At 38.2% G+C, this 24,020-nt stretch overlaps 1 protein-coding gene across 40 annotated transcripts in view; it reads right to left on the bottom strand.

The window, feature by feature from the left end:
* ano1a (anoctamin 1, calcium activated chloride channel a) overlaps positions 1-24,020 on the bottom strand; it is a 380,680-nt gene that overhangs the window by 306,242 nt on the left and 50,418 nt on the right. For all 40 annotated transcript variants that reach the window (XM_051923706.1, XM_051923669.1, XM_051923693.1 and 37 more), the window contains exon 2: positions 5,081-5,253. In XM_051923706.1, the coding sequence (XP_051779666.1) occupies positions 5,081-5,191 (111 nt within the window). In that variant the 5' untranslated portion in view covers positions 5,192-5,253. The remainder of the gene's footprint in view (positions 1-5,080; positions 5,254-24,020) is intronic.

Genomic DNA, 24,020 nt, shown 5'->3' with positions numbered 1-24,020 from the left:
GAGCTCACGTGTAGCACTTAATCAAGTGACAAGAACTGAACGGAGGTTATAGGCGTCCATTTATCCATCCATAAATTTTCCTAACCTGTTTATCCAGGGAAGGGCGGCAAGGCAGCTAAAGCATCAGACGGAATACAGGAACAAACCCTGGATGAGGCAACAGTCCATCACAGGGTGAACACACACACCCACACACATGGGCCACTTTAACAGTGGGAGGATATCGCAGCACCTTGGGAGAACATGCAAACTCTGAACACCAGTCTCCTTCACTTTGAGACAGCGGCGCTACCACTATTCTGATTTGCCATCCAATATTATTATTATTATTATTATTATTATTATTATTATTATTATTATTATTATTATTATTATCAACTGCTCTCCTTAATATCTTTCATTCATTAATCTGTTCTTATAGCATAGCATGCCTCCAATGGCAAGGCCATGTCATCCACCAAGACAACCAATCAGTGGCAAAAACAGCCTTGCACATCAGAACCACAGGAAAAGCAGCCACGTGGGCGTCCAATGAAATGCTAACTCGATCGATTGAGGGAAGATAATGGCACTCCTGAGGATGCCCTAAATCGGAAGAAGTTGAAAGCGATGTAATGAAAAGCAGATCCTGCGTCAACACAGGACAGACTTTAGATAATAGATGAATCTATTCTTATATTTTTCTCTGGTATACTGTACATACAATCTTCTTATATAATATACTACCGTGGCTGTCCAGGATTTTAAATCACTATTGACTATTGACCTGAAATTTGGTACACAAATATTAAGTGACTTCCAAGGTTATTCCTCTTATTATTTTTATTTTATTTTATTGTAGAATCAACTCTCGGCAGGGGCCAGCAGGGTGGCTTTGTCCCACTGACCTTTGATGTGATATTATTTTATCACTGCAGTCAGAATCTCAACTTCCCCCTCCTTGATATAATGCTACCTTATTATGGCTCTTGAAAGTCCAAGGCGGAACCTGCTCTGAGATCTAATGCTGTGTAATTGAGGTGATATATGGTCAGGCAGCCTGACGCAGAGGTTAAAGACTTTGGCTTTTGTTGGTTCAAATCCCATACTGGCACTGTGTGACTATGACTGAGTCACTTCACTTGCCTTTGTTTGAACAAAGAAATGTAACCAATAGTATCGCTCAAATGTTCTAAGTCACCTTGGGCAGTGGTGTAAGCCAAATAAGTAAGTAATTGTTACCTGAATGTTATTTCCATTGAACAAGTCAATCATAAACCAAGAATTCTGAGACTTTGTGTATCGACTTCTGCCACTACAAATGCCACATTCTTATTGCAGCTGTTTGAAATCTGTCCAAGGTGTCGGACTGTAAATCTCAAAGCTGCAGCTTTAATTCCTACAAACTTGATAAACAGGCCTTAATGTCTGTAGAAAATCTTCTTCCACATCACACATTTATCATAATGTTCATTAGAGAGGTTTTCTTTATAATTAAAACTTGTATAATAAAAAGACACCATCCTAAAATCCCTCACAGCACACTATTCTTATTCTTATTCATGTATCTAACCATTTTCATATACATGTTTCCTAAGCAGGGTCATGTGGAAGCTGGAGCCTATCCCAGCAAGCATTTGGGCAAAAGGCAGGACAAAACATTCATCGCAGGATGAACACACTCATACACCAACACACACACTAGAGCCAATTTAGCTTATTCTTATGATTTAGCAGAAACCTTTATCCAAGATAACTCAGTAAATATCATCATCAACATTAAAAGGTTAAGAGAAGTTAAGTGGCCGGACTGAATGTTAAATAATGAAGTTTTATTGACATTTAAACATGGGTTCTTGGAGAGTTTCAAGTAACTCAGGCAAACAGCCTGAAACACGAAACTTTAATATACAGTAAAGTGTACTACCAGAAGTATAAGGTGCTGCCCGTGGTGGAATAAAGTTCAGGCGGGCTCACTAAACAAGTTCAGCAAAGAGATGGGGAGCAACTTTGCATACTTGTGCCAAGTCCAAAGATTGCCTCCCAGGTCACTTCTCTCATATAAGCTCAGGTGTGGTCATTAAATTTAGTTCTCCACGTGGACAAATTTTGGAGTAAAACACAGTCTGTGGTTTTCGCTCATGCAAAAGGGGAATCTGTGCAACGTTTGGCGGAGATATGTTCAACAGTGTGGATTTGCAAAATGGACAACCACACAAACACACATTCAGCCTTAGTATATCTACTCTCTCTCTCTCTCTATATATATATATAAAATCCTAAGCCTAAAAGTGCAATGATTTTGTACAACGATTTTATGTGACGTTTTTATGTCACATTTTTTGTCACGCTTTAAATCGGGCTTATTTTAAAATCCACATATATATGTTTGGTATCATTCTTTTCAGAATTTATGAACTTTAGTTGTTAGATTTTCAGATTCTTATTCCATTTTTAAATTATAAACCAAGAGATTTAACAAAGAAAGAGTAGGGCAGCTGCTGTACAGGCTTTTAAATGTTTGAAGTGCCGCATGAGATACAGATCAAGTGGCACAGCAGCAGCAGCAGCTGATCGAGCAAAGAGGAGGTAAAAAAAAAACTGTATTCGTTGCCCATTGTATCACCATTTAAGAGGGGGTTTCAGAGGAGCGACCGCATCTTCTTGGGGTGCGTTCAGCCCCCCTCTTCACAACACGAGTGGCAGACTGGCCGTAACTGGGGCTTGGGCATGGAAGGAGCCAGGGGGGCTTGCCCCCCTAGTATTAAATAATGGAAATGTGTATGCCGTTTCCATAACATTTGCACACGTACATTTCTCAGAATAACAAAGTGCAAATAAGACAGAGGATGAACTAATAAATGTTGATTTCAAGGTGAATGCCCTAGCCATCACAGCAGACAACTAAATCTGAGATTTGGGGTGAGCTTTTACCACACAACACTAAGACACAGAGAGACACTGTAGATATTTTTCAGCCAATCACTCTCTGACAAAATGCTGCTAACCTCTTTTTAGCAGGGAACCCTGTGGTATTCATTCTCCTGTTCTAAAGACACTGTGCGATTTTCATAACAGATTTGAAAATATTATGTTATACTGTTTTACAGTTTTGCAGGGTGTGCATACCAAAGCCTATTCTTTTGTGTCTTTTCAGTCTCAATAATGTATAGCTGTTACAAATCGGAAGGAGATGAAGGGTGCTGAGAAACAGATGGCTTGCCTTGCTTATTAATTAAACAGGCATATGGAAGACTGACTTCCGGCACTGTTCTGACTCACTGCGCTAGCAGCTTTTGTGATGGATACGCTGAATGTTGCCGAAATAAAGCCAGGCTATACGTTGACAGTTGGATGCCACCCCTGAATGAGGCTTTATCTACTCTATCTCCACATTTTGTGGTAAGAGCTGGAATTATGCTCCAGCTCAGCTGCTGACACAGCACTGAACAGAATGGATGGAATAGTCCAGGCATGTAGTTATTAATATTTCAGTCTTCTCAGAGGGCAGACAGATAATCCATGGAGAGAATGAATGAGAATTTACTGTACAAGGGGTAGTTTGCCTGATGAGATGATAACAAATGAAGTGTCTTAAAAAGTTAAAAAGTGTCATGATCTTAAAATATTCAAGTACTAAGGAAAGCCGGGAGTCTAGTATTTCTTTTTCATTGAGAAAATTTTAGAACAGTTAAAAGATTTTCCCTCAGACCTGCTAAAGCTGTTGTTTCAAGAAAGCAATGAAAATTCTCAAAATAAATAAATGAAGAAACCGCTTAATCTAAACACCCAGTTTAATATACTTACAAACAATTCCAAGCTTTGATGTATGTCTTTTACTCTTTCATGTTTCTCTTTTCCTTACACTTGAACAGCTGGGGCCATTTTAACAATATACTCAATTGCAAATCAGAACATAAAATATACAGTATGTACTGTATAAAATGAAAAATTAAAAAATGCTGCAGTATGCTGCTGCTAGAGTATGTGAATTTCCCCTTGGGATTAATAAAGTATCTATCTATCTATCTATCTATCTATCTATCTATCTATCTATCTATCTATCTATCTATCTATCTATCTATCTATCTATCTATCTATCTATCTATCTATCTATCTATCTATCTATCTATCTATCTATCTATAGTTAAAAATATACAGTACCTGACATAGTTAGGTGTTAAACAACACCCTATCCTGAGAGAAATGTGCTGACTTACAAAGAAAGGTTCAAACATAATGGGACCTGATAGTGAAGACCAAATCTCCTAGCTCAATTGCTGTATGGCCTGTCAAAATTTATCATTGAAAATGTTTGGAAATCCCATGAAGCTACACACCTCCAGATAGCTGATTTAAATTTTAGTTTTAACTTAATACATGACTGTCATGATTTGGTATGATTTTGGGTCCTCAAAGGCCACCGGTGTTTATTTCTGTTGTTAGGTCCACTTCTAACATTTCTAGGTGTGGCCTCTGAGGTCATCGACATAACAGGATAAAAGGACGGCTATGAGTACAAATCCTTATCTGATCTGCGGATACCAAACCTCAGAAGTAGTCAAAGTTTATCATTCTACTCTTTTCCCACGTTCACTTTCAGTTTTGACCCTGTTGCTCTCTCAAACATGATTATTGTCTCTCGTTTTGGGCTTTCATTTTGTTTTGCTTTATATCTTTTGTTTTCGTTTTACTTTGTTCCTGGTTTTGCTGCAATGTTTATCTGCTAGTTTGCTCACCCAAGATTTAGAAAGTTCTTTGACTGCTTTTTAAAAAAGTATGACATGGCACACACTTACTTATGACAAGAACAGCCTCAGACTACATTATAACACATCATATTCTCATGCATATGCTTAATTAAGTTTAAACTGAAAAACTCTATTTTTTTAACATTGCACAAAATGAACACAGACATTCTTAGCAATTTATAAAAATAGATATGGAATTTGGTGCTAAAAATCAGGTTGGTATACTGTATTTTCTTTGATGCTTTATCCATGATTATTATTGGGATAAAGCAAGTAAAATGTTATACACAGAAGACAGGATATTCTTAGCATAAAATTATCAGAGGAATGCTGAGTCAAACAAAACCAACCATGGAATCCGACTGAACATATCCAATGTCTTCAATTCCTTTGATATTAATAATGTCCACCCCTTTATCTTTGTCGGGCAAAGTGCAGTATTTCTCATTTCTCTTCATCATTGATGTCTTCTGCAGTTCAGCAAGGTACTCTGCAGAATTGGTATAGCAAAAGTTTTCCTTGTCTGTAGAAGAGAAGAAAAAAATTGGATAAAGCATAACAGGCTAAAATATTTTTCATACTTTACTGATCCTGAATAATTGACCTAACCTGCCTAGACGCTGACAATAAACGTATGCATCATAAGAGCAATAAGACGTTTGACAAATAGGAGGAGACCATTCGGTCCATCAGACTCTTTGTGAATTGCATTGTGCTGCATCAAGCAGTCCACAGATGGACCAACTTCAATGTTAGGAAGTACACAGTGAAGAATATCTTCTGCTGATAGAGGTGTCTCAGAGTTACTACAACCACAAAACAACAACAGCACAAATCAATACAATAATAATTTTATGCTCAACTTGCATTAAAAAGTCCTTCATCATACAAATCTGCAATCAGCCTCTGGCAGGAGCCTCCTGCTAGAAGTTGACAGAGATGAACGCAGCAGTTAGCTGTGCTGCTCTCAGTGTTCCGGCCATTAATTTCTTCAAATAAATGGCGCATGCAGAAATTTGTAGGCACATTGCTTACTGAGGCCCGTGCATCTGAAGTTTAGGGTTGAAAAGATCAGCAGCCTTGAGGCTCCCCCATGTCCGTGCTTTAGCAGTGATGGGGTCTCAAATGCTAAGTTGTGATAACACTTTTTTATAAGTTTCAGATCGTTTTTTGTCTTGATACTGTAAACCAAATACTGGTTAATGAAGAGTCGGGTTCTCCCCATGCAAGACCATCTCTGGGCACAAAACTTCACTAGCATTTTCTCCTGGCAGAGCCCATGAAATACTTTTCTCACGGACTGATATGGCATAATCATAAAAAGAAACGTCAAGAATGTATAATAAAAAGGAAACTTATTTTACTCAAAGTAAAATAATAACAAGAAGAAATAAAATATATATTGCTAAGGCACCTGAAAACATACCATGTCTTAAGCAGACTATAGGAGTGTAAAGCTTATCGAGCGCATGTGTTACATTTAACGTAAGTTGAACTTCATGGCTTCGTATAATAAGTAAAATAGATTGGGATAGTGCTGAGAAAGAAAAGACTCTTAGACATATTGATTATCAAAGCAGATGGAAAACACTGCCCAGAAAACATAGAATAGTATTTATTATTTATACCTGGACCACACCAATTAATCTTCTCTGGATAACCCAAATAAGCTTTAAATATTAACAACATTACATGTATATAGATTGATCACACAATATTCTATAGCACATGCAAGTAAAGATTTCAGTTTAAAGCAGTAGTACTTGGGTTATTATTATAATAGGACCACTAGAGGCTTCTACATGGATTTTATATGCTTTTAAACAAATTACTCTCTTAAGTGGCTCAGCAACAGATGAAACGGGTTCAGCCTGCTAGTTAGAAATGATCTCTCCTTCTAGTAAATAACTTACCTGTGCAAAATATTTTAGCCAAGATGAAACAAACCATGAAACTGTAATTAGAATTATGCAGAGAACCTCTTAATAATGTAATAGTCAGAAGCTCCTGGGTATTACATAATGAGACATGGGGATTATACAATTCACTTTACAAATAATAGCCTGTGTTTACTATTGTGATCTGTCATTTCATGTTATGGGAAGGACAGACTTGAGTTATTCAACAGTGCAAAGAGTACAAGTTCAGGGTCCCTATTAAACCTTCTGAATAAAGTCAACATAATAAAGCAAAAAATGAAGAATTATTAGTTGTTCACTTTTTTTAAAATTGCAGTATAATGTCCCTCCAACTTTTGAATTGTACACAATGAAAACACACGCAGCACACAGTTGTTATGCTTTATTTATGGGTCCATCGAGGCGTCACCTCTTACATGGCTGCACTCGGGTCCTAATTTGGGATCCTGAGGTGGTTCATCATGTGGTGGGTGCAGCAACACGCTGTGTCAGTGCATTCTCCCTACCCCCTCCTCCTCCTCCTAGCCTTTTAAATTATTTTACATTTTTATTCTTAGTTGAATATGAGAACAGGCAGAGTTGTCTCTTTTCTTCTTAATGGACTGTGCTCCTTTAACGTGGAAGTGACATCCTTCACATCTTCTATGGCCAGTGTGTTTCTCTATGCTGTGGAGTGCTGGAATGGTAACATCACTTCAAGACAGGCCCATCAAATCAACAAGCTAATTAAATGGTCAGGGTCAGTTATAAGACACACTCTGGACCCCCTGGAGGTTGTGGCGAAAGCAAAACTGAGTGCCATTATGAACAATGCTGCACATTCTCTCTCTGACACACTAACACTGAGGACTTTCAGCCAACAAATCATTCAGTAGAACTGTGTCAATAAAAACTATTGGGGTTTCTTTATACCAACAGTAATACCCCTGCATAATGCGTCACTGGGACTGGGACTGGGACTAACAAGTCATAAATTTTCATTCTTTTTAAATGTATTTCCTTTTTAGTCATTCTTACGTGCGTTCATACCATATTGGATGTGTGCATATATATTGACTTATCTGTTTATGAATTTATTTATTTAAAGAGCTTCTGTTAAATGCCCCTTGGAATAAATAAAGTTCTATCTATTGTGGAAATATGGGGACCATACCAATCCCCAAACCTGGACACAGACAGGCACAGTGACACAAATCCAAAAACAGCACACTGTTTATTTCTAAACCAGCACGTGTACAAATGTCCAACACAAAACCACTGCTCAGTCCCTTTTCCACTCTCTCTCTTTCTTTCTTCTTGTTTCTTTCTCCTCTGCCACCTCCAATTTTCTCCCAGCAAGTTTTGTCCTCCACCTCCCAACTCTGACTCCTCCAATGCAGTGAGGTGGCCTCCTTTATAGTGCACCTGGAGGTTCTCCAAGTACTTTTTGATCCTCTTCCGGCTGCACTCCCGAGTGTGGTGGAAGTGCTGCAGTTCAGGCCTCCGGAACTATCCAGGCACCCCCTGGCAGTGGCCACAGGCCCCAGCAGGGTTGAGCTTCCAAGCTCCAAGCCCATGGCCCCATTGCAGTCCAGGGGGTTGCCCTCTCCTGTTCTGGGGGAGGTGTTGCCTTGACCCTGTCCTCTCCCCTGGTCCTTCCATCACAGGGGTGTCCCAGCCGGGTAAGGGCGCAGGCCGTCCACCACACTATCTATCTATCTATCTATCTATCTATCTATCTATCTATCTATCTATCTATCTATCTATCTATCTATCTATCTATCTATCTATCTATCTATCTATCTATCTATCTATCTATCTATCTATCTATCTATCTATCTATCTATCTATCTATCTATCTATCTATCTATCTCTAGAACGTTTGGCACCTCAGCATTGTGAACTGAATCCACAAGGGATCATTGGCTTCAACACAAAGTATGAGGGGTCAGTCAAAAGCCTTCCAAATCAAAAGAATGCTTCAGGAGTGTGTGTGCCACACTTTAGGTCACCTCCTTTGTGATAGACATGGCAGGTTCCTAAGATTTCTGAACTTGTGTGAGGTCTTCCTATATGTGGAGAACATCAAGGACAAAGGAGGAAAAAAAAAGCTGAATATTTGGAGTCCACATGTCCCAGAGCTTATAAGGTCATTATAATCTTGGGAAATCAATGGAAATATGCTTTTTATGCATGTCATAAACCAAATGAAGAATACAAATGTTAAAATCCAAACTGTGTGGCCTTGACTTACAAATCTGCATGTAAACTGACTTTTTCAATTAAAGAGCAATGGAAATTGTGAGGCAGAGCTCAAGAAATAAGGTGTAAAGTAAACAAATCATGAAAAAGGCAGTACGACAAGAAAGGTCTCAGAATGATAGACTCACTTTGATCTATAAAGTCGCAGACCCTTTAAACACATGAGTGCAACCTAATTGCCTCCGAAATGAAAGGCATGATCCTTCATAAAATGTATTATTCACAAAGTACAGAGGAGGAAAATCTTTCTAATCCCACTGAGCTTGTTTTTCAAAGGAGAATTTAAGATCATTTGAATAAAAAGCAATCTACCGCAGGCTACATGATTGGCAAAAAAAGTAAATGGTATATATAAGTCACCTCTATAGCCGAATGACACATCACCTCCATAGCATTAGAAGACATGTTCTCCAGGCGAACATGAACATATGCTGCATATTCTTAACAATTATTCAAGAAAACTTTACTTTATGCATCTCTCTTCCATGGGACCCTTGATCTTTAAATGAATCAAGGGATGTGACAAATGGATGGATAAACAGATACTTCACTGTGGACCAGATGGTGACACACAGCTCTCAGATACTGGCTGCATATCCCAGCCTGGTCACTGTCTGTGTGAAGTCTGCATGCTCTCTCTTTGACTATGTGTGTGCTTTTTTTCCCCAAAATGCTCTGATTTTGATGCAACATCAGAAAAACACACAACATAGTTTATGTGCAATCTCCAGACTGAATCAGAGTAAATGCATGTGTCTGAGTGGGTCCTGAGAGATATTGGCTACCAATCCAGGTTTGATGCCAGATGTATGTCTGACACCGCTAAGGCATAGTTCTCCCAGCAACCTTGGATTACCAGGACCTGGGCACCATTTTGTTATAAACATTGCGGTTGTACAAAAGTCACAGAACGCAGCATACAGTCATATGAAAAAGTTTGGGAACCCCTCTTAATTCTTTGGATTTTTGTTCATCATTGGCTGAGCTTTCAAAGTAGCAACTTCCTTTTAATATACTGTATGACATTCCTTATGGAAACAGTAGCATTTCAGCAGTGACATTGGATTAACAGAAAATATGCAATATACATCATAACAAAATTAGACAGGTGCATAAATTTGGGCACCCCAACAGAGATATTACATCAAAACTTAGTTGAGCCTCCTTTTGCCAATATAACAGCATCTAGACGCCTCCTATAGCCTTTGATGAGTGTCTGGATTCTGGATGGAGGTATTTTTGACCATTCTTCCATACATAGTCTATCCAGTTCAGTTAAATTTGATGGCTGCCGAACATAGATTTTCGATGTTATTCAAGTCAGGGGACTGTGATGGCCATTCCAGAACATTGTACTTTTCCCACTGCATGAATGCCTTTGTAGATTTGTGTTTTGGGTCATTGTCTTGTTGGAATATCCAACTCCTACGTAACTTCAACTTTGTGACTGATGCTTGAATATTATCCTGAAGAATTTGTTGATATTGGGTTGAATTCATCTGACCCTCGACTTTAACAAGGGCCCCAGTCCCTGAACTAGCCACACAGCCCCACAGCATGATGGAACCTCCACCAAACTTGACAGTAGGTAGCAGGTGTTTTTCTTGGAATGCAGTGTTCTTCCTCCGCCATGCAAAGCTCTTTTTGTGATGACCAGATAACTCAATTTTTGTCTCATCAGTTCAAAGCACTTTGTTCCAAAATGAATCTGGCTTGTCTAAATGAGCATTTGCATACAACAAGCGACTCTGTTTGTGGCGTGAGTGCAGAAAGGGCTTCTTTCTCATCACCCTGCCATACAGATGTTCTTTGTGCAAATTGTGCTGAATTGTAGAACGATGTACAGATACACCATCTGCAGCAAGATGTTCTTGCAGGTCTTTGGAGGTGATCTGTGGGTTGTCTGTAACCATTCTCACAATCCTGCGCATATGCCGCTCCTGTGTTTTTCTTGGCTTGCCAGACCTGCTGGTTTTAACAGCAACTGTGCCTGTGGCCTTCCATTTCCTGATGACAGTCCTTACAGTTGAAACTGACAGTTTAAACCTCTGAGATAGCTTTTTGTAGCCTTCCCCTAAACCATGATACAGAACAATCTTTGTTTTCAGATCTTTTGAGAGTTGCTTTGAGGATCCCATGCTGTTACTCTTCAGAGGAGAGTCAAAGGGAAGCACAACTTGCAGTTGACCACCTTAAATACCTTTTCTCATGATTGGACACACCTTTCTATGAAGTCCAAGTCTTAACAAGCTAATCCAACCAGTTTGGTGTTGCAAATAATCAGCATTGAACAGTGACATGCATTCAAATCAGCAAAATTACAAGGGGACCCACATTTTTGCACAGCCAGTTTTTCACATTTGATTTAATTTTATACAACTAAATGCTGCTTCACTAAAAATCTTTGTTTGGAAAACACCCCAGTGCTTAGGTGTTCCTAGGAAATGAAAGGCATACCACCGTTATCTTTTTTGTTGAAAGTAGAGTAAATTATTATGCAGGCTGAGAGGGGTTCCCAAACATTCTCATATGACTGTAAATAGTAATCATTCTGCTTCTCCTTGATCAATAGCCTACCATTGACAACACTTTTTGCATGGGTCAATGGGATAAAAAATCATCAGCAAAAGACCATAACAATGCTTTTATTTAAACAAATCATTAAACACTTGGACGTGGTTGAGGGCATGGTCTTTGATATGCAACAGAGCAGAGATTTTGAATTACTTGCTGAAAATCATTGTACAAAACTTTGGATTTTTTTCATTATTTTCAGTTCACAAGGAATATTTGTACTGTTTGGAATAATGCAATTCTCTTTATTTCAAATTTGTATTTCTAGAGTTTCATTTTTCACAAAACAACAACAATAATAATAGTAATAATCTTCCAACTAGAGTAGCATAGAAGTCACCAAAACAGACAAAAAAATAAATAACTCAATCAACATAATAATATACTGTAATTGTAATTCTAGACTTTCTGTGCACTGCTAGAAATTGATTTAATTTGATTATCATCTCCTAAATGGGATTACATTAAAACTTTGCAAATATTATCCTTCATCGTTCAGTACCATCTACGATCTGATTGACGATCCTCGTCACATTTACTCCTGGTTCCTTAAAAAGTTCTCTATAGTTGGCCTCTTGTTTGAATAACAGTGCATTGAGTAGATGGTGATACTGCATTCTCTGCATATGGATATGGAAAACAAGGATTATGGTTATTTATTTAAAAATAATTATCACATTTGAGTGTCACCAAATTTTATGATTATATTGGACTAGCCTGCTCACGTCTCACGCCTGGACAAACTGGTGAGGAAGGCAAGCTCTATTGTTGGTATGGAGCTAGACAGTTTAACATCTGTGGCAGAGCGACAGGCACTCAGCAGGCTCCTATCAATTATAGAGAATCCACTGCATCCACTTAATAGTATCATCTCCAGACAGAAGAGCAGCTTCAGCGACAGACTGCTGTCACTGTCCTGCTCCACTGACAGATTGAGGAGATCGTTCCTCCCCCAAACTATGCGACTCTTTAATTCCACCCGGGGGGGGGTAAACGTTAATATTTAACATTATACATAGTTATTGTCTGTTTTTCACCTGCATTATTATCATTCTTTAATTTAATATTATTTATTGTATCAGTATGTTGCTGCTGAAGAATGTGAATTTCCCATTGGGATTAATAAAGTATCTATCTATCTATCTATCTATCTATCTATCTATCTATCTATCTATCTATCTATCTATCTATCTATCTATCTATCTATCTATCTATCTATCTATCTATCTATCTATCTATCTATCTATCTATCTATCTATCTATCTATTTCAGGGCTCTATTTTAAATAGGTTTGCCGTTTATAGGACAGCTTTGATAAGATTGTGACTTTACTGTCATCATCTTTTTAGACTGTTAAGCTGATGAGTTAAGTACTGGTCCACCTTTTTAAAGCTTCTTTCTCAGTGCAGCTCAATTAAGCTTTATTCTCTGAAATGTGACACAATCAGAATGACAGCAAATCACACATGGAATCACAAAGTTTCCGATTAGATTTAGACCAATTCTGTGGCATTAATATGGGCAGAAACATATATGTCTTGAATGTGGCCCACATTTAAATACTTGAATTGTTATTGTCTGGATATTTGCATTCTCCGACTGGACATCCCTAAGGTCATGTCCTTGTTGTCTGGCATTACAGCTCTGTACTGTATGTGACACTCTGTCCTTGTTGGTAGCCTATACAATCCAATTGCTAAGCACTTCTTGTTGTGAACATTGCACTTCAAAAGTGTCTCTTTCCTCAAAGAATCTTCCAGACAGACATTGGCATAAAAATCTGAACGTCCCACTCAACATTTTAATATTCTGAAACCACTGTTTTGTATTAAAACCTTCCACTTCTTGCTCTGACCAGTCTTAACACCTCTCTAGTAGTTTCTACTGCTTAGTATACAAAAGAACAGTGTAAAAAACAAGCATTTGCTACATTTTGTGACAAGAGATCACAAAACCAGTGTTGTAATACACGTTGTCACAATGAGTGATGTCTAAACAAAGATAACCTACAGAGATCAGAAGCAGTGCAGGCGATGAAGACCAAACTCAGCATAAGTGCCACTTTAGACAATATTCATATGGGTGTGTTTATTCAAACAAAAATCTACAATACCACTTTTAGATGATCAATCTCCTGTCATTTCAACCACAATTATAAAAACAAACAAACAAAAAAACTTATATATAGTTTTTCTTAGAACCTGTTATACACAAGGGCGGCATTGTATGAAAGTTGTTAGTGCTGCCAAGTCTAGCAGGCATTAACTCTGTGAATCTTGTGTGTCCCTTTACTTTCTGTGTTAAGTTTACTTGTTCTCCCTGTGTCTGCATGGATTTTCTCCTTTACTAATACCCAGGTCCCATTCACATGCATGTTAAATTATCTGATGACTTCAAATTGGCATTGGTGTGAATGCACCCTGTGGGGAATTGGTGCTCCGTTCAGAGCTTAATCCTGCTGCTGGGCTAAATGATTATCTAAATGATTATGCAAAAAGAGTATCTGAACCAGTTCAAAAATGTCATATTAAATACTAGTTAGCCTCTGGTGACAAACAAAAAACACTGTGTGTTACCATCCAATAGGAGTCACACCTTCTGTAATGAGAAGTTAAATACAACTGATGAGATAGATAGATAGATAGATAGATAGATAGATAGATAGATAGATAGATAGATATTGAAAGTAACTTGATAGATAGATAGATAGATAGATAGATAGATAGATAGATAGATAGATAGATAGATAGATAGATAGATAGATAGATAGATAGATAGATAGATAGATAGATATTGAAAGTAACTTGATAGATAGATAGATAGATAGATAGATAGATAGATAGATAGATAGATAGATAGATAGATAGATAGATAGATACTGAAAGTAACTTTAGAATAGATAGATAGATAGATAGATAGATAGATAGATAGATAGATAGATAGATAGATAGATAGATAGATAGATAGATAGATAGATAGATAGATATTGAAAGTAACTTGATAGATAGATAGATAGATAGATAGATAGATAGATAGATAGATAGATAGATAGATAGATAGATAGATAGATAGATAGATAGATAGATATTGAAAGTAACTTGATAGATAGATAGATAGATAGATAGATAGATAGATAGATAGATAGATAGATAGATAGATAGATAGATAGATAGATACTGAAAGTAACTTTAGAATAGATAGATAGATAGATAGATAGATAGATAGATAGATAGATAGATAGATAGATAGATAGATAGATACTGAAAGTAACTTTAGAATAGATAGATAGATAGATAGATAGATAGATAGATAGATAGATAGATAGATAGATAGATAGATAGATAGATATTGAAAGTAACTTGATAGATAGATAGATAGATAGATAGATAGATAGATAGATAGATAGATAGATAGATAGATAGATAGATAGATAGATAGATAGATAGATAGATAGATAGATAGATAGATAGATAGAACTTCATTTTTCTCCAGGGGGAAATGTGGTGTTTTACAGAAGCTCTTTAAATAAATAAACAAACACATACATACATAAATAGGTAGATAAGTAAATAAATAAATATACACACACATTTTGAACACACACCAGAGTGACTAAAAAGAAATTAAATTTAAAAAGAAAGAAAACTTCTGACTTGGATGTCACAGTGAGACTTTATGCAGGCATACTGCTGTTGGTAAAGGAGCCCCAGTAGTGTTTCTGACACACTTCTACTGAACGAGTCGTTGGCTGAAAGTCCTCAGTGTTGGTGTGTCAGAGAGAGGATGTGTAGGATTGTTCATAATAACACTCAGTTTTGCTTTAATTCTCTCCTTCCCTATGACCTCCATGGGGTCCAGAGTGCGTCCTATAATCTCCTTATAATTAGCTTGATGATTTAGGTAGACTCTCTTGAAGTGATGTTACCAGCCCAGCACACCACAGCGATGAAAATTGCACTGGCCATCACAAAGATGTAGAAGATGTGAAGGATGCCACTTCCCACATTAAAGGAACACAGTCTTATACAGTTCCTCAGTGTACCAAGACCAGTAACCTGTCATTGATGTGGACCCCCAGGTACTTGTGGGAGTGGACTAACTCTATATGGACTCCTTGAATGGCGTCTGGACATGGAGGCTCTTTGGTGCGGTGAAAGTGAATGACCAGTTAAGTTGCAGACCATTCTCTTTGCACCAAGAAACAAACTTCTCCACCTGACTCCTATACTCTGTCTCATCCCCTTTATCAATACACCCCATAATTGCAGAATGACCTAAACATTTCTAAAATACAGATGTGACAGTAATGTGTTCTGCACTGAAAACAACATGAAGTAGTGAAGCAGCCAGCATGCTGTTTTCTTTTGTGGTGGTCTATTAGGTTGCATCTATCTGGCAAATTTGTTTTTATTAATTCTATACATGCAATGCACATTCAGGATAAACATCTGTACACACATATGAGCGTTAGATCACTTGCTGAATTTATTTTAATATCACATATGAGTCAGAACCTCGCTGCAGTCTGAATGTAGCCACAGTCATCTATAACAATGTATAGACTCACATGGGACTGGTATGGACTTTTCAGCTCACTTTTACTATGGCAAACTTTTTCTAGCATTGTTCCAGTATTGGGAGGCATTGCCCCCTAACTTTAGGATTGGCAAATTAGATGATTAACTACTGGAAATATCGATTACCCCTTCATTCCACTGGCATCCTATTCAAGGCAGGCTCTCTCCTCTATCTACAACCTTAGCCTCTAGGCACTGGAAATTAATAAAGTGTGTTGAGAAATGTCTGGATGAACATAATTAAATAATAGGAGCATTTTTAGCAGCACAGGGGAGCATTGATTGTTGCTGCTGCCACACCTATCCAACATCCTTGGTTAGAATGCAGCACCCAGACACTGCATGTGTGGAGTTTCACATTCAGTCCAAGAGGTTTTTCTCTCATATTCACAAAGACGTGCAGGAAGAAAAATCTGTGATTCCAAACTGGGCCATTTGGAGTGTGGGTGTGTGTGTTAGTGGGCCTGGTGACAGACTGGTCCCTATACCTCGTGCCTGACACTGCTAGTTTATGCTCCAGTTTAACACAACCCTTAGTTGGAATAGCAAGTTTCAGAATGCTATGATGCAATAATATTATTGAAATGTACAGCACATGCAGATTTTAAAGCATATGCTGCTGGGCCAGCGTCATCATCATAATCTCTTCATCAGACTTTAAGAAGAGTGAATGATTAAATACTTCCCTCAGGTCCTGATTAAATTCCCAGCTATATTTAAACATTGTTCAGGAAGTGATAGGTGCTAAATTAACTAATCACCATCTCCACCCAGATATTCTAGTTCACATAAATATTTTATTGCCTCTATTTATAAGTCTGTCTTCTTAGAAATCTGAAGTAATGTTCATTAGGGCTTAGCCCCTATTGTCACCAGTTAGCTGGATCATCTCTGCCTGTCTCAGTAATAAATACACCTTTGTTCAATTGTGAAAGAGCAAGAACTTGCTTTTTAATCTTCAAAATAGATCTTCTTTGACAGTTTCTCTCTAAAGCACACCAAAAGTACTTCATAAGCATTTTTGGCTAAAAGAGAGAAGATAAGATGAATCATTTCTAGCTGCCAAACACTTAGACTTAGTTACCGTAACTGACTTCAACAAAAAATGGAAATGCATCTTGCTCTTAGCAAAACAAGCAAAGGTTTACATGTAAAAGATCTGAGTGTTGAATTTGACTAAACATTCATGTTGGCTTGAGTCTCCACAGAACTAGTTGAAACTGAGTTTTTTTCCTGAAGTGGTTTGAAAATGTCAATTTGAAGAAATGAGTCAGTTCTGAGCATGGACCTCTCTGGATCCACATCTGAATATTACTGATAATGGTCTCTGGCTGGTGGTCCTTCTACATTCCGGACTTAGTACTAAGAATTGTTCATTTAAGAATCCAGAATGGATAACAGCCATACCTGGAATAAGATCTATTCTGAATTTGGCTGCTATTTTTACAGAATATTAAATCTAAACTGGATTTTTATGCAGTTGAATGGGTAAATAGTTAAACATTTAAAATGATTTTATAAAACTGAACAGAGCTGAAAATCCTGGGGCAGTTAGTTAGTGCTGCCAGCTCTTAGGCCAGCTAATGGATAACTACACATTATCCATCCATCCATTATCCAACCCGCTATATCCTAACACAGGGGTCTGCTGGAGCCAATCCCAGCCAACACAGGGTGCAAGGCAGGAACAAATCCTGGGAAGGGCACCAGCCCACCACAGGACACATACACACACTAGGGACAATTTAGGATCGCCAATGCACCTAACCTGCATGTCTTTGGACTGTGGGAGGAAACCCACGCAGACACGGGGAGAATATGCAAACTCCACGCAGGGAGGACCTGGGAAGCAAACCTGGGTCTCCTTACTGCGAGGCAGCAGCGCTACCACTGCGCCACTGTGCCGCCCTCTACACATTATTCCCATTTCTATGTGTTTTTCAGCATTTTGATTTCTCCTCAGATCCCAGTGGTGTGTATGTTAAGTTAAATAGTTCCAATTTGCTTTATGCTTACTAAGCATTAGCACCCTGCAATCTTCACATTGACAAAGCAAATGCAGATTTTTCTGTTTTGTCTAAAAGTGTAACTATTAATGCAAAGATAAGTCACACACCAACCAAGAGCTGATCATTAATTAGTACATGATGGGTAAGAACACAATCTGAGAAGGAGGGAGTTGAGGTTGAGTGGCATGTTTGTGCTTACTGTACGGTAAAAATATTTGCTTCTGTACAATTAGAGCACTGGGAATTGTGCAATTAGCATCTCTTTGTTGCAGATTTGTTCACGGGATCTGGAAGAATGTGCTCATGTTTTCTCTGGCAGTTGGTGCCCTTTTACACTTATTCAAAGTCTTACTGTTTCTTTTGTTTTTAAAAATTGAAGGCAAATACTATCCTGTATGCCCTTTTATAAGGATGGGACCCCAAAGTGGAAAGGTGCTGTAGAAGTTAGGCACAAACATCCTATTAAAAGTTAAACCTGAATTGAATTCCATAGGGATGACACTTTGCACAACATGGCACTAGGAGTGGTTGTGCTCACAGATTAATGAAAAGCCTTCCCTGGATCCACATACAAATTGCTCAAAATTGATTTATTATTTTCATATATGTTACAAGTATGGCCAGGTGAGCTGGGATTATGCAAAAGCAAATTGTGCAGCGAATGTGCAAGCCATTCATCGACTACATTTTCACATTTGTCTAATTCAATTCAGGGTTGAAGGAGCTGGCGTCTATCCCAGCACCACTGAGTGCAAGGCAAGAACCAATCATGGAAGCGATACAAGTCCATCACAGGGCACCTTCAGAAAATGTGGAATAGTGCCTGAGGTACTGGACCTTAAATTCCAATGTTGCCAGTTCAATTCTCATTTCCCTCTCATTGTGTGACTCACTGAAGTGGTTTCTACTGCAACTCTAAAAAGTATATGTAAAAAACTGTATCAAGGTGTGAAATACAGAGCATCTGGGACCCCCTAGTTAACCCTTTGAACCCTCATAAAAGGCTCAAAATCAAAATTTATGATTTTGAGCATATATTTAAAAAATGAGATGATATTAGAAATCACACATTACTGGGTTTGTGAGAAAGCATTCTAGCATCTGGCAGATAGCTCACTGGGGGCAGTTCACAGCATGGGTGGGCCCTGAATGTTTGAGTTGCAGCAGCCCATCTGGAAGAGACTATTATAAGAAATAAAAAAAAAATAGGAGGTGTTAGTGCTTGCCTAGGTCTCAATGATACTGAAAAATGTAAGTGAGATTGCTAATACAGTGGAACACTGCTTTTCATCAAAAATGTTTTTTTGTTTTCCGTACTATTAAATAATAGAGCTGCAGCACTGATTTGTGGATGATTTGGTTCACAACACATGATTACATCAGTCCACATGATGTCATTTTAGGGTTGCACACACTTTGTCTAAATGGGTATGACTCACGAATAGTAACTTTTCTCAGTGATGCAGGCCAGAAATGGGAGATTTGATAATTGCATATCCACTTACTATGTGATTTGTCTAGGTATGATATGCATATCCTAACTGAGGACATTGTACATTTAACTAAAGTATTGCATGGTACCAGAATAAAACTACACTGTTTGGCCAACACTGGGGGCACTGATGGGACCCCGAATACCATGGGGCATTTCACACACTGAACTATTCCATTGGGCTGAACTTTCATTTTGCCCAGAATAAAGATTTCAGTTAAATATACAATAGTTAATATAATTAACATTCATCCATACTCCACCAGAATGTACTGCGAGATTCTTTACATTTAGAAACGTCTGAAACATTTGAGTGTGACAGTGCACAGTACAGTACAGGCAGCCATGCTTTACAAAAGATTCAGTTTATGTCATCGGTCACTGGATGAATTGATATAGCTGGTCAATTGCACCTTTAGTAAAATAATAATAGAATCTTATCATAAAAAAAAGTTTAAGATATTTCAAAAATACACAGCTGGATGAAGAATGCTCTGTGTAACAATTTATTAAGCATATGGAGTCACTCTCTTGTACTCAATTAAGAGCACAGCACAGTTTTACAAAGGTGCCCATTAGCAGGGTTCCTGCCTACTATACTATGTAATTAATAAATCACACTTGGAAAATAAACAATGATAGAATCATCTTATTACTCAAAGGTGCTTTAACAAAACACAAAGTATCCCACTGTGGTGGGCTGGCGCCCTGCCCGGGGTTTGTTTCCTGCCTTGCACCCTGTGTTGGCTGGGATTGGCTCCAGCAGACCCCCGTGACCCTGTAGTTAGGATATAGCGGGTTGGATAATGGATGGATGGATGGACAAAGTATTCTAATACATCAACATTTTATATTATGCCATCCGTTTTAATGATCATCCATTAAAATTACTTCAAAAACAGAATCAGACACACTTTATACATAAGAGAAAAAACAGAAATCATAGTGAGAGCAGACAAATCAATCAAACAAATGTTGTCAGAGGCTAAAATACATGATGCTGTTCAAATGTTTACCCAGAATATCTGCAGTACATTAGCAGTTTTAAGAATGAGAACAAAAAAGTACAAAAGATAAAGGTGTGCACTTACAGCTTGGAATCGAATATTAAGAGCCTTTCAAACACATACAGTCTGTCAGAGTGAAAGAGACTCACCTTCTATTGAGAAGCACCATATGCTTCTTACATAAGGGATTTTAAAAACAGGAGGGGACCGACCATTCAGTCCATTAAGCTACTGAGTTGACCTAATATGGCAATCAGACACTTTCACAAGACATCAGGATTTGTACTTAAAGTACATACTGTGATTTGCTAGTTTGTCCCCGATTCCCACTACCCTTTGTGTGAAGAAAAGTTTACTGGTTTATATCTTGAATACAAATCATTTTAACTTTCAGTATTTTAGTAAGAACTCTGCTGGGTTGACTTATCAATGCATTGAAGAATTTTGAAGATTCTATACGTGAGAGTGCTGTTAGCTTACCAGAGTAAGACATGCCCTTTAGTCTAGAGACACCTTTGATTACTCTTCTTTGCACAACTTCTAATGCTGCTATATGTGACCACAAGTGTATATAGTAATAATTTGATTAAGGAATCCTCTGAGAACAAAGCTCCTTTGTAACATGTTAAGAATTGAGAAACCCATTTTGACAGATAAAAACATTTTCTTTCTGCTTCGGAAAAATATTTTTGGGTTCATGGGATTTTTTACATTTTCATTTTCAAGCTTTATTTTTTTATATATAAGTGTACATTTTATTTCTTGGTTTGAGAAAAAATTTTTGTTTACATTTTAAGTGCGTCACATTGCCATTTTCGAAGACACTGTGGGCGGATAATGGGTTGCTGGGGGATCTTGCATGGTTGTTAGGGACCTCCTCCCTGACTTGAATCATGGTAAAATATTACAGTAACAGTGCTCTTTTGTCTGTCATATGCATTTGATCAGCGAATAAGTGCGGTTAGTTGATTTCAACACTCTGGTGTTGACTTGTAGCTCTTCTGCCTCTAATTAGTTCTCAAATAAGTGTTTTGGCTCCTTCTGTTTTCAATGTTATTTTCAGTCTTTCGTAAAGGCTTCTTTTTGTTTTTGATTTTATTCCTGAAAGAAAACTGCATCTCTGGTTAGTTGCTTTAAACATCATAGCAACTGCACTTAATCGCTCACTGAAAGAAGAATACCCATCGTGTTCAGTTGGGGAAAACATGGGCTGCAGAGTTGTCAGGCCACTTTGTGTTCTTGTTACTATTATACCAATAAAAAACTGTCATAATATGCACTATGGTCCATGTTTACCTGTAAAATCCTGTCTACTAGACTGCTGTGGTAGCCGAAGTGCAATCTTTCTATACAAAATAGTCACAGTCTGTCATTAATTTCATGCCTACTATAGGACGCAAAGTTACCATAGGTGACTGTTTGGTCATTTTATGCATACTGTAGTTATGTTCTTTAAAGTAATATGTACAATTTGCCCAACAGTCATTGAAATATAAATCAATGTTTTCAGAAACTAAAAGGCAGACTATAAAGAGAACAGAAACTGGGTAAAGAAATGCCTCATAGCAGAATCATTGGGATTATCGCTTGGCGATAAAAGAGCTGGTGCACATCGTGGAATATGGTCGTGGATAGAAGCACTTACCTACAAGCACTTAGAAGATGCTTCTCCATTGCCAAAAACCATTGGTATGGTGCACAGGCACCACTAAGTCTCCAAAAAAGTCTGGGCTTGGATTGGCTCATGGAGTTGAGGAAAGCAAGACAGATGGAGATGCTTCTGACTACAAGTGAGGTGTGAGGAAGAGGCAACAGCATAAATGTGCAGGCAATGGTCTTGGCAGATGACAGTGCATGGAGTGGCACTGTAGACCTGCCAAGAAAGGAGACTCAGGGGGGCTCATTAATAATGTATATCTATATTCTTGAACACTAAATCTACCTCTGATAATGAAACTTCTTATTAAACGAAAGTCCTGCAATCTACTGTATCTACTGTGAACTGCTGTATTACAGTGCAAAGCTCCAGGTGTGGTCTGACCAGCACATTATGGCATTTGAGCCTAATGGCCATAGACTTACAGTTCACTTTTTTACTATACAACATATCGCTTTATTTGCATTTTAATTACGTTCTCCAGAGAATAAGAAGGTTGATCAATCTAAACTCCTAGTGCTTTTTAACTTATGTTTTCTGTTTAACATAGGGCTTTTGCTGTAGAGCTAGTCAGGCATTCCAAGCTGTTGTGATGGGCAACTTGGAATAAAGGGGTTTATGTTCATGAAACATTAGAACAATTGTGACGAGAACAGGCCACGAAGCCTAACAAGCTCACCCATCCTATTCACTTAAATTGTTCAAAGTAAAAATGAAGTTCAACTGTCCACCAAAGTTCCTGATAATATATTCCTCATGTCTTTGATTCTTTGTGTGAAGAAAACAAGAGGTGACAAAAATTAGGGAAGCAAAGATGCGAAAGGTAGACACAGGTGACAGCATACAGTATATTGTCATGCCAATGCCTGAAGGAAAAGGACACAGCAAAGGAGTGTAGTATGCTCTGTATGCGCCATGTATATCATAAAAGGGCTAGAAAGGAGAAATAGAAGTATGACCTGGGAGGATAGTGTCATTACTCTCTCAGGGTGCTATTAGCTAGGGAATCCATCAGATCTGAGGGAAGTCATAACCTCCTGGTACAGTGAGAGTGGATTGTTAAAGGTTAGAAGACCTCCTGGTAAAAAGAGTGAAACACACAGTTCCAGGCTGGGTGACCAATGACCAGACCATCCCTTTATAAGGTCAAGCAGAAGGTGGGCTTTCTTGGAAACGTAACAATTTTACAGTATCATCAGAGGTGGAGGGACAGCAGGATCTGGTAGAGGGTGCCCTTGTTACAAATATAGGGCTATTCCTAGCCTTCATATTGAGTGTGTATGTAAAAAATGCACTTCAAACTGCCCACTTGTTTAATTACAACATTCTGATTTCATTTGTACCAGCATATTCAAATTAGAAAATGAGATCATATATAACATTTAACTTTATATTTTGTTCTCTGATAATAGTATATATATATATATATATATATATATATATATATATATATATATATATATATAAGTAGTCATTTCTTTTGACCAAACATCCACCCATGGCTCTTAATATGTTTAGTTTGGGACTTTACACAATACTTCTCTATATATTGTGGTGGACAGCCGGGTCCCATGCCTGGCAGGGACGCCCCTTCTGCATCTGTTCTGGGGGAGCAACCATGGGCAGCTCAATACCTCCCCCGGGACGCTTGGTGGTAGCCTCCCTGGTGGACAGTGATTCCCCAACCTCTCGCATGGCTCCATGGGAGATGGAGTCCTCCACAGCCTGGTTGGGGGCTTGGATGGCCGCTAGGGGGAGCTGCATGGAGTCAGTAGCCCAGCTGGACGTATCTTCAGCCCCACCCGGGAGGGCAA

This window comes from Erpetoichthys calabaricus, chromosome 2, assembly GCF_900747795.2.
Source record: "Erpetoichthys calabaricus chromosome 2, fErpCal1.3, whole genome shotgun sequence".
NCBI classification, from domain to species: Eukaryota; Metazoa; Chordata; class Cladistia; order Polypteriformes; family Polypteridae; genus Erpetoichthys; species Erpetoichthys calabaricus.
Note: the sequence above shows the minus strand (reverse complement) of the source record. Positions and strands in the feature narration are given on the sequence as shown.